The sequence below is a fragment of the Halichoeres trimaculatus genome, unplaced genomic scaffold (assembly GCF_033239565.1).
Source record: "Halichoeres trimaculatus isolate MK-OKI-2021-1 unplaced genomic scaffold, fHalTri1.1 fHalTri1_scaffold_1, whole genome shotgun sequence".
NCBI classification, from domain to species: Eukaryota; Metazoa; Chordata; class Actinopteri; order Labriformes; family Labridae; genus Halichoeres; species Halichoeres trimaculatus.
Window position 1 is genome coordinate 10,774,631 of NW_027437179.1, and position 13,564 is coordinate 10,788,194.

Consider the following 13,564-nt stretch of genomic DNA (forward strand, 5'->3'; position numbering starts at 1 on the left):
ATTATAAACTTCATGAAGAAGTTTAATGAACGTCTGTAATCCTTTTCAGCGACAGGTTGAAGATTTTGAGCTTTGTTTAATCATTTTATTTGCCCGTGGTTAGACAAACATAGGCTGTTTGTAAGGGTGTTTTTCTTCATAATCAGTCACGTTACTTTAAAATTGTTCAGTTTCAGTCCTGGAAACACATTTAACAGTGAATTGTCAGGATGGCTGAAAAAGCTACCGATGGATCACAGCTGCAAAGGGAAAGCTGACTGCTGTGGAGTCAGGTTTAATTTTTTTCTTTTGGAAATTACTTATTCTACGGGATATTAGAGCCCTCACGGTCTCAAACGAGGTACAACTTGTGTAATTTGACTTTACAGACACAATAAATTACAGTTTATATGTATTAATTATTCCTGAGGTGAATTTCTCTGGTCGCGTACAACCTCCGCATGTTAAGAGATTAAAGGACAGAGGAGAAGATTGCTCAGGTGAGTTCAGATTGGAATATCAGCCCCGTGTCTTACAGGTGTACCCTGAGTTCAGCCACACATGTATGGTATCATTCACACGCCTTAAAATCTGTAACTGACTTGTTATGTTATCCTACTATTTAGGCTACGGGATTATCAAGATTCAAACTTGGAATAAACGTTAAGCCACAACACCAAAAAGTTTACTTTTCTTCTTAGTTTTACTAAACAGAACGCTGAGTTTGTATAAATGTAAACGTAACACATTTGGGGAACTAGTGACTTCATTGACCTGCTCTGATATGATGGTGGAAATATGTAAAAGTCACTGATTATGGCTAGTCCGTTATTAAGAGGAATGACAACAATTGAGTATTTAAGTAAAAGCAAAATGCAAAGGTGCAAAACCCAATAAGAAATTCTAGTTTAAGCAAATAAACTCAGTTCCCAGAGAAGATGAGTCAGCTATTAGAGATAACTACTAAGTCCGTCACAGTTCTAACAACAAGTTTCTGCTAAAGTAAAACAATGAGTCAGTTCAGAAACAGAAGATTGAGTTTTATCATTATGCTGGTTAAAGTGAGATGTAAGATGTTTTTGTGAGGCTTTTACAACAGTTATTTTAATAAGCCTTATATTAAGCCTTCTGTTTTGTCTTTAACTCTTTTTTAGCTCATAGTTCACATATGCCAAAATATAGAAGATGTGAGTGTATGGATGAGTGTTTTAAATGTCTTTGAAATGAGCCTGTCAAAAAAAAATTCTGTCACTGTGTGAAAGGCAATTAAGTTTTTCTTTTCTTTTCTTTTCTTTTCTTTTCTTTTCTTTTCTTTTCTTTTCTTTTCTTTTCTTTTCTTTTCTTTTTGTAGTGTTGAAAATGCTCTAAAATAGTCTTACATTTATTACTTTTATACAGGCACATGTCCAAAACCATCTGCCAAGCATATTAAGGAAACAAATGACTGGTCTCAGCTGCAGTGTGTTGTCAGAGGAGCGTCTCCTAAACCTGTGGTAGAGTGGAAGGACAGTTCTGGAAACATCCTTCCTGCTGAGGATCCAGAAATCACAGAGCGAGGAGGCCGCTATGACATCATCCTCCAAACTACTGTGACCAAGAGTGACAACTACAGCTGTGTAGTTACACAGGAGAAGTTTTGCCATCAGAGTCATGATGACATCCTTGTTTACCTCCCTGGTGAGTTTTTGATATTATTATTAAGATGGTTTAAAAAACTTTTTTTATTGTAATTGAGTTCAAACACAAAACCATGAAATACATGGCACAGTTTTAAATCTCAAATCTAAAAAATATTTCCTCCAAAACCCGGAACCTTTTAAAAAGTCTAGTTATCAGTTTCAGTTCAAATCCATTTCAGAGGGATAAACCAAACTCACTTTCTCGGCTTATAGTGATGTCAGAAGAGACAGAGTTACATTAGCCAAGTTAATAAAACCCAAATATATTTTCACTTTTAACCCAATCAAAATGAAACTGAAGTTTTTGCCAAGAACTGCACTGTTTTAAAATTGAGGTAAGTGATTTCACTCAAATGATTTGAGTCATGGTGAACTAAATAAAAGGTTTAAGTAGGTTCAACTTCAATGCTAAAAGAACTGACTTAAACTACACTGCATTGTAAAAACAAACTGTTGGTCCTTCTTGATAAAATTGTTTCAATTAGTAAAACATTGTTTGTTTTCAAATAACTGTTTATGTTGGACTAAAATCATTGATTTAAGTCTCATGTGCTTAGTAATTTGATTTATTTCAAATCATCACCTTGTATGAATCCAACTCAAAACAAGCTAAGCTAAATTTTCAGACTTTTCAATTAAATATTCTCCGTAAACAAACTTCAAAAAACTGCTTCTTTACATTTTAAGACAATGATTTTAGTAGTCATTTTTGCTGTTTTGTAACCATTAGTGAGGAAGGAATATAGTGGATATGAGACCTTGCTGAACATGAGAGCACAGACTATGTGTGCCCAATGTGTCAGGCTGCTGGTCTGCACTCCATGGCACAGGCTAGCTGTCTTTGCCCTTTGCATCACAGACTGGCTGTCTGTCTGCTGCAGCTGTCTGTGTGCACGGTATGGACCGGCTGTCTGTTTGGCATGGGGTGGATAGGCTGCTTCATGCCCTGCATGGCATGGACTGGCTGTTTGTGTGCTTCACACCACACAGTGTCCGTGCTCAACACTAGATGGGTTTTTGCTGTGCCCCAGCAAGCACCAAACTTTACTGTCTGTTATGTTGATTCAAAGTTAACTGAAAAGGCTCCACAATGACAAACAGAGCACAGACAGCCAGTTCATGTCATGTTGCACAGACATCTTGTCTGTGCCATGTGCAGAGCACAGACAGTTGGGCTATCAGATAGACTCTTGGGGACTATCTGACGGTCTGTGGTCCTGTGCAGCCACTTAGTGTGCAGGGTCTCATATCCACTGTGTCCCCCCCTCACTCATGGTTACAAAATGAAATCACAACATAAATGTATGTCTAATGGTAAAAAAAGCCTGTCAAAGTAACACAACAAAACTTTTTTTAAATTAAACCATACTTAAAAAAAATAATGGCAAACAACTCTGGGTTAATGGTGCAGATCAAAGAACGATTCTGTCTCAGGTCAGAGACAGTAGATTGAATTCTATTATTCTGTCGGTTAAAGTCAGATGTATAATGTTCAATCCCAAAACCGTTCTGAAAATAACGTGTTTTTCTGTTCAATAATTTGGAGTTGAGACACTGAGATGTTTCTAATACCCTTCTTTATTATATTATCGTTTAATTATTTGTCGGAGAACAATATTCATTTTTATATACATAAAGCTTTTGTTATAGTTAATAACAATTTTCAAAGACGGAAAAATGAACAGACAACGTCTTTCCTGTTTGCTGCCCTCTCATGATGGCTGAATGACAAACCTGGCTGTGTTGAACAGTGTTGATGAAGGTGGCTGATGTAACTGTTGTGGGGCCTTAACAAGTTATTTCAGTAAGCCTTATATTTATAAGCTTTCTGTTTTGTCTTTTACTCTCTTAAGCTCATAGTTCACAATACACGAGAATAAAGACGATGGAAGTGCATGAATGAGTGTTTTAAATGTCTTTAAAATGAGCCTGTCAAAGACAAATTTCTGTCACTGTGTGTGATGCAATTGAGTCTTTTCTTGTCTTTGCTTTTCTATTACATTATATTCTATTTTTATTGTTGAAAATGCTCTAATATAGTCTTACATTTATTACTTTTATACAGGCACATGTCCAAAACCATCCGCCAAGCAAATTAAGACAACAAATGACTGGTGGCAGCTGCAGTGTGTTGTCAGAGGAGCGTCTCCTAAACCTGTGGTAGAGTGGAAGGACAGTTCTGGAAACATCCTTCCTGCTGAGGATCCAGAAATCACAGAGCGAGGAGGCCGCTATGACATCATCCTCCAAACTACTGTGACCAAGAGTGACAACTACAGCTGTGTAGTTACACAGGAGGAGTTTTGCCATCAGCTGCATGATGACATCCTTGTGCACCTACCTGGTGAGTTTTTTTAAGTAGTTGTTTGCCATTAAGATAGTTAAAACTTTTTTTTTATTGTAATTGAGTTCAGACACAAAACCATGAAATACATGGGCACAGTTTCCCCTCAAATGTAAAAAAAAATCCCTCCAAAAACTGGTCAATACACTTCAAAGTATTGTGAGGGAAAAGTAAAGACTGACTTTTAATTCTTTGGAAATGTTCCAGAAGTTCATCTTTTGTCCTGTTTGACTGTTCTGGACCATACATTGTACACTGTTAACCTGGATAGGTTGAGTTTACTTCAAAAATGCTTGTTAACTAGCTACCTAAAAAAACAACAAGTAATGAAATATAAAAACTAAATTTTATTTAACTCAATATCTTAAGTAGTTATATTTATCAAGTAAAATCATTCTACTGAATGTCTTAAATCAAATAAACCTGAAGCCTATTTGTTGAAAATTTAAATATTAAGTTATGTTAAAAAAAATCATTGTAAAACATAATAATTTGACCTTACTGAAAACCTAAAGATGTCATATCAATTGATTTGCCTTGTGATTTCAGTAAATGTAATAATAAGAAAAAATGAAGCAGATCTGAACAATTAAATTAAATAACATTTTAAAGTGCAGCTGGATCTCATATCCACGGCGTTCCCTCCTCACTCATGGTTACAAACACCTTTACAACAAAAATCAGCTCTAATTTGATAACTTTGGTAACCGTGGGTGAGAAGAGAAGGCAGTAGATATGAGACCCTACTGTACATAGAAATATTGTTCTTCAGGAGCACAGGTTGTCTGTGCTCCACGGCACTGACTGGTGTGGGGTCTTTTACCTATTGACTCTTGCAGTGTGCTTAATGATTAATATATTAAATCAAATGTTAGACTGGACCATCATGCTTTTTTGGCCAATTTTGAAATTAAGGGTAAAAAGATTTATTTATTTTTGACACAGTCAGTCCACACCGCGTAGAGCACAGACAGCTGATCGACGAGCTCACACAGCTTGTCCATGCTGTGACACAGAGACAAACAGTCAGTGTCATGTGGAGCACAGCCTGTGCCACTGCTCCACCGCTCCACATCTAGGAATACAGCAGGGTCTCATATTGACTGTGTCCCCTCCTCACTCACGGTTACAAAACGCAGTCACATTCATTCATTCATTTTCTGAACCGCTTATTCTGTTCAGGGTTGCTGGTGGCTGGAGCCTATCCCAGCTGTCATTGGGTGAGAGGCGGGTTACACCCTGGACTGGTCGCCAGCCAATCGCCGGGCTGACACAGAAACAGACAACCATTTACGCTCATACTCACACCTAGGGACAATTTAGGCTCAATCCCAAACCGCCGCCTACACACTCTCCCTACACACTAAATCTTCATTTGCGCGTTCTCGTGGAGGGTCCGCCACATTAAGGGCCGTCCCAAATCACGTAGTGCGGAAGGGAAGTGGACCATTCGGCCCCTGAACAGCGAGCCTGCATTGATGCACACTTTCGACGACTTTGACAGGAAGCACAACGGTGAAATGGAGGAGGAAACAACATACAGATATAAGTGCCGCATGTATCAAATATGTTACTGACACCTCTATCACGCTAACAGAAACTCACAAGAAGTGTGTTTTGTGTAAAAAGATTGCACAAAACAAGCAAATCTTACTCTATAGTGACGTTTGATATTATCATGCAGCCCTGGCACTAAAAATGTGGCACAGTTGGCTTTATTAATTCATTAGTTTGATTGGAAATGTCAGATGGTGATTGCATTGAAAGATGTGGAATTACTCAAAATCATTAGAATTATGATGTAAATCCTGTCATTGTAACAGCTTCTGATTTTATGATTGTAGAGGAGGAAAAAACGAGACAGACGGTGTGGCTCCAAACTGCGAATGATTCTCGTTTCACACACACAAGAGGCATGGGAGCAGGTATCTGCCCTATCCCAATGAAATCCATGTGTGTCACTGTTATCTCTGTGTCAATCTAAACCTCATTTTGGCAACATGCAGCTGCCATCAGTCTTGCACAGCGATCAAAGTGACTTGCAATCTGTGCCCCAGCATAACAGCGATACACCAGGAGCGTCTTTCTGACTTTCTTTCCACGGTGACAACGACTTTTCCGTTTTCCGGTGAAGTGAAGAGGGCCTCTCATTTCTATGCGTCATGTTTATACCCTCCCCCTTCAATTAAAGTGCCCTCCACAGCCAGGAGTGCGACTTCATTTGGAGTGACACTCGATAGTGAAGGGGTAGTGTGGGATTGAGCCTTAGAGTGTTCAATTAACCTGATGAGCATGTTTTTGGACTGTGGGAGGAAGCCGGAGGACCCGGAGAGAACCCACGCATGCACTGGGAGAAAATGCAAACTCCACATCACATCACACTCCCATCGGCAAAACTGGGAATTGGACCGGTGATCTTCTCACTGTGAGGCTGCAGTGCTAACCGTTGTGCCACCGTGCAGCCCCAATACAGACCAAACTAATGATTTTAAGTTGTGCTTACTTAAACAGTAACCAAATTTTAATCTACTCAGAAATAATAATTTTCAACACTGAAAACTCAGACATTTGAGTAAATTGAACTCACCAACAAATTTTAAGTTTTTTTTAGCTTAATCCAATGGAGTAATTTGAATTTGAGCTCAGCTGATCTTGTAGAAACACTCAGTCAGATCAGATCAGGCTTTGTTCGGTCTAAGTCCTGAGTCTCCTGCTAAGTGAACGTGTTAATTACAGACCCATCCATGTTTGTTAAAGACAGGAGTTTTTCCTGATGTGTCAGAGCCAAAATGTTTAATAAACCAGTGTGAAGAGGAGACACATTCCTGTGGTAACACATTTTTACCTCTAGTCAGTGCAGAATGTTTCTGTACATGCAGAGATAATTGATAAAAGATCAACAAAACTCAGAGCCATAATGTGCCAAACAACAAAACTATTAACATCAACTTTAAAATTCATTGTTCTGTCTTCTCTTCATTCTGTTTAATTGGGGAATAAATGAGAATCACAATGATCAATTTACAAACTTTTAATATTTAATTTAATTTAGGTTTTAGAAAAACAGATATCCATATTAAACAACAAACACTTTCTTTGGGGAGCTCAACCACAGGACTGAGACTAAAACTCACGTGTTCATGAGTGGTGAGTCTGAGAACTTTATCTTTAAGTTGGTTTTTTAGGAAACAAATAATGTCTGAGAGAAAATATCAAAGAGACTTTTCTCTGTCAAACCTGAGGTCGCTCACATGAACACACTCTGTTGGTCTGTGTGTTTCCATCTGATTTTAGCTCAGGTCTGTGTTTTCAGTGTTTCAGAAGTTTCTGTGCATAAATCCACCTTATGAAAGCACATTCAACGGATACATGTAGTTTATAGGAACTTTTATACCCAGATATTAGAATTATTTGATGTTATACCCAGTCTAACTCCTTATTTCATATTTGCTCTCTGTCACTTTGTTTTTTTTCACCATGAAACTCTTGATTTGGAAACCAAACTGCTGCAGAATGAAAAAGAAATAATCTTTGAATGTGTAACTACAGCTCTGAATTAAATGTGTTCATGTTAACAAGTCCTTCCAGTTGACCTGGTAGTTTGAAACTTTTCCTCTCACTAACTTTAACTATGAGGAGTAACTGAGGAGCAGCTGACTGAACTGGTTTGATACAGAAACACAAACATTGACCTGATCACAGTGAACAGAGGAGAAAAAATATTTACTGAGACACTAAAACACAGCTGGATTTCATTTTGTACAATAAGATTATTTTAAATATATTTCTTATATTATGATGCAGTGAAAACTACTGTTGTAGTTAATGCACAGGTTTGAATATTCCTGGATTAAACTCCTTCATGTTGCTGCTCTGAATGTGTTTATCAGAGTTTTGTGGTGTGTATTTACTCTCTGACAGAAGTCTGTGTGAGGTCTCTGAGCAGAAGAGCAGCACAGTGCAGTTTATCTTCATATCAGTGAAGCTCCCTGTCTCATCAGCCTCCTTCATTCATTGTTCCCTGCAGTGCATGTTGAGAAACTTCAGGAGCGCCTCAGACGTCATATTTCTGTCACATGATTTTTGGTTTATTTTCAGAAGCTGGTGTTTAAGTCTGACCCCATCAAAACCAAAACAGATAGTTGAAGCCTGCAGCTCTCCTCCTCTCACTCACACTCAGAGCATCAGGAGCAGGACTAACACTGGCACAGTGATGAGAGAGTTTAGTTCAGTCTAAGTTTTGATAGCTTAATCCAATGGAGTAATTTGAACTTTGGGGTTTACAGAGATCAGCAGCTCATGCTCTCTCCAGCTCTGCAGTCTGTGCTTGTTCTGTAGGATGAACAGGATGTTTGGGGTCCAGCAGCTCCTCAGGCTGCTCTCACATCTACTTTACCTTCTGAAGATTTTTATCATTTATTTCATAAAGACTTTCACAAAGCACAGCACACATTTAGAAACTAAGAACAAAGTGTTAGTGTCAGAGACCTGTTCACAGTCCAAGAGTTTGTCTGATTAGAAACAGCTGTGAGTAAAATGTGCTCCATCACAGCTCCATCAGTATCTGTGAGCTCAGAGAGGAATCAGACTGAACTCTGTGACAGCCTCAGAAACAAAGTGAGTGAAGGACAGGTGAGTTAGATCAGACAGGTGAGCTTAATGAAGGAGCCCTGAGTGTGTGTATCATCCACACAGTGAGCCCTCACACCATCCACACCTTCAACAACCAATGCTTTATATTAGATTAATTTATTGTTAGAGCAGATTTTTTTCATGTTTTTCTGAAAAGTTAATGATTGAATGAAATCTTTACCAACACAGGTTCAGGGTAAAGTTTCAGGTGTTGTCAGTGAACTTCTTCACTGTGTCTGTTCTCCTTCATGATGAGAGTCAGACAATGTGTTTAAAGCTGTGAGTAGTCAGACATTTTCACATGTTAAATCTGAAGCTTGAAGCTCTCTTAAACAAAGCTTTAATGTGTGCTGTAGATTTCCATGATACATCCCAATTATTGTCTATAATCCCCAAAATCTTGAGCCTGAATCTCTGAATGCTCAGTTCACCTTTATAATGCTGCTGCTGCTGCTGTCTTAAAAACACTCTCTGTGTTTACAGATCCAGCTGCTGAATCGTCTGGTAGTCTTTTTATTTTGTTTTATATTAAAATGATTTAAATCTCTCAATGTTGTTCATTTTAAAACAGAGGGTGTGTATTGTGCTTTTTTTGGACTTTATTCTGTCCCTCTGGTGCCCCCATAGTAAAATAATCTCTATTTTTCCTCTCCCTGGGCCTGTATTCACAAACCATCCTAAGACTAAAAGTAGCTCTCACTGACGTCATTCTTAGAAAAATCTCAAAATTTCTCAGATTCTAAGATTTTTATAAGAATTTTCTCTCATTAAGATTAAAGTTATTCACAAAGTGTCTTGAGCCTTAAGAGAGCTCCTCAGGTGAAAAACTGTGAGGAGGAGAGAGGAGGACTTTAAGAAGCCAAGAAGTGAACACTCATACTGGTGATTTTACCGTTTATTCATTACTAGGGGCACAGAGCGCTTTTTTTCCTCATCTTTTTCCTGATCTGTACCAACCAATCACAGCTTTAAGGAGACTGTTTGTGTGTCCCAAATCGCATACTTCCATACTGTGTACTCAAAATTTTCAAATTGAGTGTACTAAGCATACTACATACTCACTGGCTTAGTGCGCAAATTTTGAGGGTGTAGTGCTGTCTCAAATCGCATACTGCCGAGCGCCGTACTTACCGGAAATGACGACATGATGTCAACCTCTTCTTCTTCTACATCTAATTGTGACCGGCTTCCAGTGCGTTTCCCCCAAACACCGCCACTATTTGCCAGCGAATTTTCAAAGCCTTTTCAGTAGTATATTAAACACAGCTAATAACACGATCAGTGGTGTAGAGTTTATTAATGGGGGTCGGTGCAGCTGACTGAAGCTACCAAGAGAGCTACCGGGGCGCTATGGCAGTTAAAATACATCCACAAATTAAATGTCTGAGTGGTGCTTCTGGTCATGTATTCATTGTGCAGGGTCTAACCTGCTTGTTATTATATTTACCTGGTTCACCGGGTAATGCTAGGGCCCCGGTAACTGTTAGCCCAATGAGCTTTGGCATTTGAGATAGCTGTTAGCTCAACTAGCATTAGCATAGCCCAGTGTTTCTCAATCCTGGTCCTGGGGACCCCCTGCCCTGCATGTTTTAGATGTTACCCCACTCCAGCACACCTGATTCAAATGAATGGCTCGTTATCAGGCTCCAGTAGAGCTTGATGACGAGCTGATCATTTGAATCAGGTGTGTTGGAGTCGGGTAACATCTAAACCGGAGACAACTGTTTATGACAACTGTTTATGATATTGAACAACAAGAATGAGGAGTTCAATATTCGGTTTCGTGTGAGAATGGATGATTTTGATTATGTGCTTTTTGCTACATCGTGTAACATGAAATGTTTTGGTTGTGGTGAGGAAGGACATGCGATCAAAGCATGCCCTCAGCGAGCCGGCATGACTCCACCTGGCGCAGCCTGAGCGCGCAGGGACCCGGTCCGCTTCAGCCGGGAAGGCCGGTGCCGGGGGGCAGCGTCCTGCTGCAGAGCTGCAGGAGGCAGCTGTCAGCAGTCCTGCTGCAGCAGCCTCTGAACCAGGCAGTGACAAACAGGCAGGAGATGATGTGAGTGGAGAGGGGGAGAGTGTCATAGGAGAGACAGGTGAAGGGAGTGGAGCACAGAGAAGAGAGCTGTGCGCAGTGAGGGAGGGTGAGACAGAGTGTGAGTTAAACAAGGTGGGTGAGACAGGTAAAGTGAGAGAAGTAGGTGATACAGGTAAGTTTGGTGAGACAGGTGAGGTGAAAGAAGCAGGTGAGACAGGTCAAGCATGTGAGGCAGGTGAGACAGGCAAGGTGTGTGAGGCAGGTGAGGTGAGGGAGGTGTGTGGAGCAAAGGGAGGAGAGGAAAATGAGGTGACTAAAGAACAGTTGGGTGAAATTGGTAAGGTGGTGAGCTGCAGTCAGGCAAGAGTTTCAGGTAAGAGAGAGGTTAGTGTAACAGGCCAGACAGGTGAGGCTACAGAGCCGATGGAGGGTGAGGTCTCTGCTGCCCCTCAAAAAAGGCGCAGTAAGAGGAAGAATGTGGTGGCAGCGGCTAAAGCCAGCAAACAGGCCAGTAAACAGATGACTGGTTTGGAGGTGCAGTCTGACAGCAGTGACAGCGAGGGCTGGATCTCTGATTGCAGTGACTTTTCACCAACACACACACAGTTATCCAGTCAGGAGCAGGTGTACTCAGCCAAGATGTTTAAAACCTTCCTGCAACAGACAAAATGTATGAAGGGTGTAAATCTAGAGCATTATTTCCCAGACAAAAATGTTTTTTATCATTCAGCCAGACACCACATTAAGACAAAAGTTGAATCTGGCTTCACTGACCAAGAAGTATTTAGACTGAAGAAAATAATGTTCAAAGTCAGAAAAGAAATTTGTTAAACATTTTTTTTTTAAATGATAAATTTAAATTTGATGCTTTTTTTATTGGCTGTTATCAGTATAGTTTTTAACCTCTCACCCACTATGAACACTTTTAAAATCTCTTCTTTAAACCTGAACGGGGCCAGAGAGGAAAGAAAGAGAGCATTTGTTTACGAGACAGTCAATCAGAAAAAAGTGGATGTTTTATTTTTGCAAGAAACACACAGTGATGACAGCAATGAGGTGGACTGGCGCAGAGAGTGGAGAGGAGACGTGTTTTTAAGTCACCACACCACACAAAGTGCGGGGGTGGGCTTTCTGTTCTCCAGAGCTTTTACCCCAAAGTCTACAGAGGTGCAACACATCATCCACGGAAGGTGCCTTTTAGTGCGAGCTGTTTTTGAGCATTTTAATGTAGTTTTTATTAATATTCATTCTCCAAACAACGGTGCAGAGAGGAAACATTTCTTTGAAAGTGTCTCAGAGAAATTAAAGGATTGTGGGTCAGCTGATTACGTTTTTCTAGGCGGGGATTTTAATTGTACAGAAAATGAGCTTTTAGATCGCAATCACACAGAGCCTCATCCAGCATCCATGCAGGCGTTAAGACGGCTGGTCTCATCCCATGGCCTGGTGGATGTATGGAGAAGGATGCACGCAAGCTCCAGGCAGTTCACGTGGTCCCACATTAGTGGAAACAGGGTTTCATTAGCACGCATTGACCGTTTCTATTGTTTGAAGCATCATTTTAATATTTTTAAAACATGTAAGATTTTACCAATGGGTTTTACTGATCACTCTTTGCTTTTATGTAGTGTTTTTATTCAAAACATTTTACCTAAAAGCGCCTACTGGCATTTTAATTCAGCTTTAACTATGGATCATAGTTTTAGAGGGGCACTTGTTTATTTTTGGACTGACTTTAGGCAGAAGGAAAATGATTTTACCTGTCTAAGACAGTGGTGGGACCACGGAAAGCTCCAGATTAAATTATTATGTCAACAGCACACTCTCAATGTTACACAGGACATCACCAGATCGATCAGAGATCTGGAGACTGATGTAGTGGAACTAGAGCAGTTGAGTGAGTCCACAGGAAATCGAGGATATGTTGAAATTCTCAAGTCTAAAAAGATGGCTTTAGCCAACCTGCTGGACACCAGAGTACAAGGTGCACTTGTCAGGTCCCGAGTCCAGACCATCACGGAGATGGATGCTCCCTCTAGCTTCTTTTTCAGCTTGGAGAGGAAGAACAGTCAGAGGAAGGCGATCCACTCACTGCAGTCGGACACAGGGCAGGAACTGAGCGAGCCAGGCCAGATCAGGCAGAGAGCGCTGGGTTTTTACTCTGTATACCAGTGAGTACAAGGAGAACGAGGAGCTCATGGAGGAGTTCTGCAATGGACTGCCTCAGGTCTCTGAGGAGACCAACTCAAAGCTGGAGAGCCCTCTGTCTGTGCAGGAACTGCACGTGGCCCTGCAGAGCATGCAGAGCTGCAAAGCCCCAGGCATCGATGGCCTGACTGTAGAGTTTTATAAAGCCTACTGGGACATCTTTGCCAATGACTTATTGGATGATTTTAATGAATGTATGGCTGCTGGTTCTCTGCCTCTCTCATGCAGGAGAGCCATCATCACCCTCCTGCCAAAAAAGGGAAATCTACAGGAGATAAAAAACTGGCGCCCAGTGTCCCTCCTTTGCACTGATTATAAGATCCTCTCCAAAGCTATAGCCAGTCGGCTAAAAGAGGCTATGGAGCAGGTCATCCATCGGGATCAGACGTACTGTGTACCTGGCAGGTCCATGGTAGATAATATCTACCTAATTCGGGATGTTTTGGAAGTCTCCAGTTCATTGGGTTTAAATATTGGCTTGATCGCATTAGATCAAGAAAAGGCATTTGACCGTGTTGAGCACTGCTTCCTTTGGGAGACAATGAGGAGGTTTGGGTTCAGCACTGGTCTCATTGCTAAGATCCAGGTGCTGTACAAAGACACTGAGAGTGTGCTGAAGGTAAATGGCAGCTTGTGTGCCCCTTTTAGGGTGTATAAAGGTGTTGGGCAGGGCTGTGCGCT

The 13,564-nt window shown here is 40.6% G+C and overlaps 1 protein-coding gene across 1 annotated transcript in view; it reads left to right on the forward strand.

Annotated features, from left to right (window-relative positions):
* Positions 1 to 13,564, forward strand: part of LOC141805407 (butyrophilin-like protein 2) — a 106,773-nt gene that overhangs the window by 90,127 nt on the left and 3,082 nt on the right. Inside the window, exon 7 of the mRNA XM_074690501.1 lies at positions 9,118 to 9,138. Within this exon, the coding sequence (XP_074546602.1) occupies positions 9,118 to 9,138 (21 nt within the window). The remainder of the gene's footprint in view (positions 1 to 9,117; positions 9,139 to 13,564) is intronic.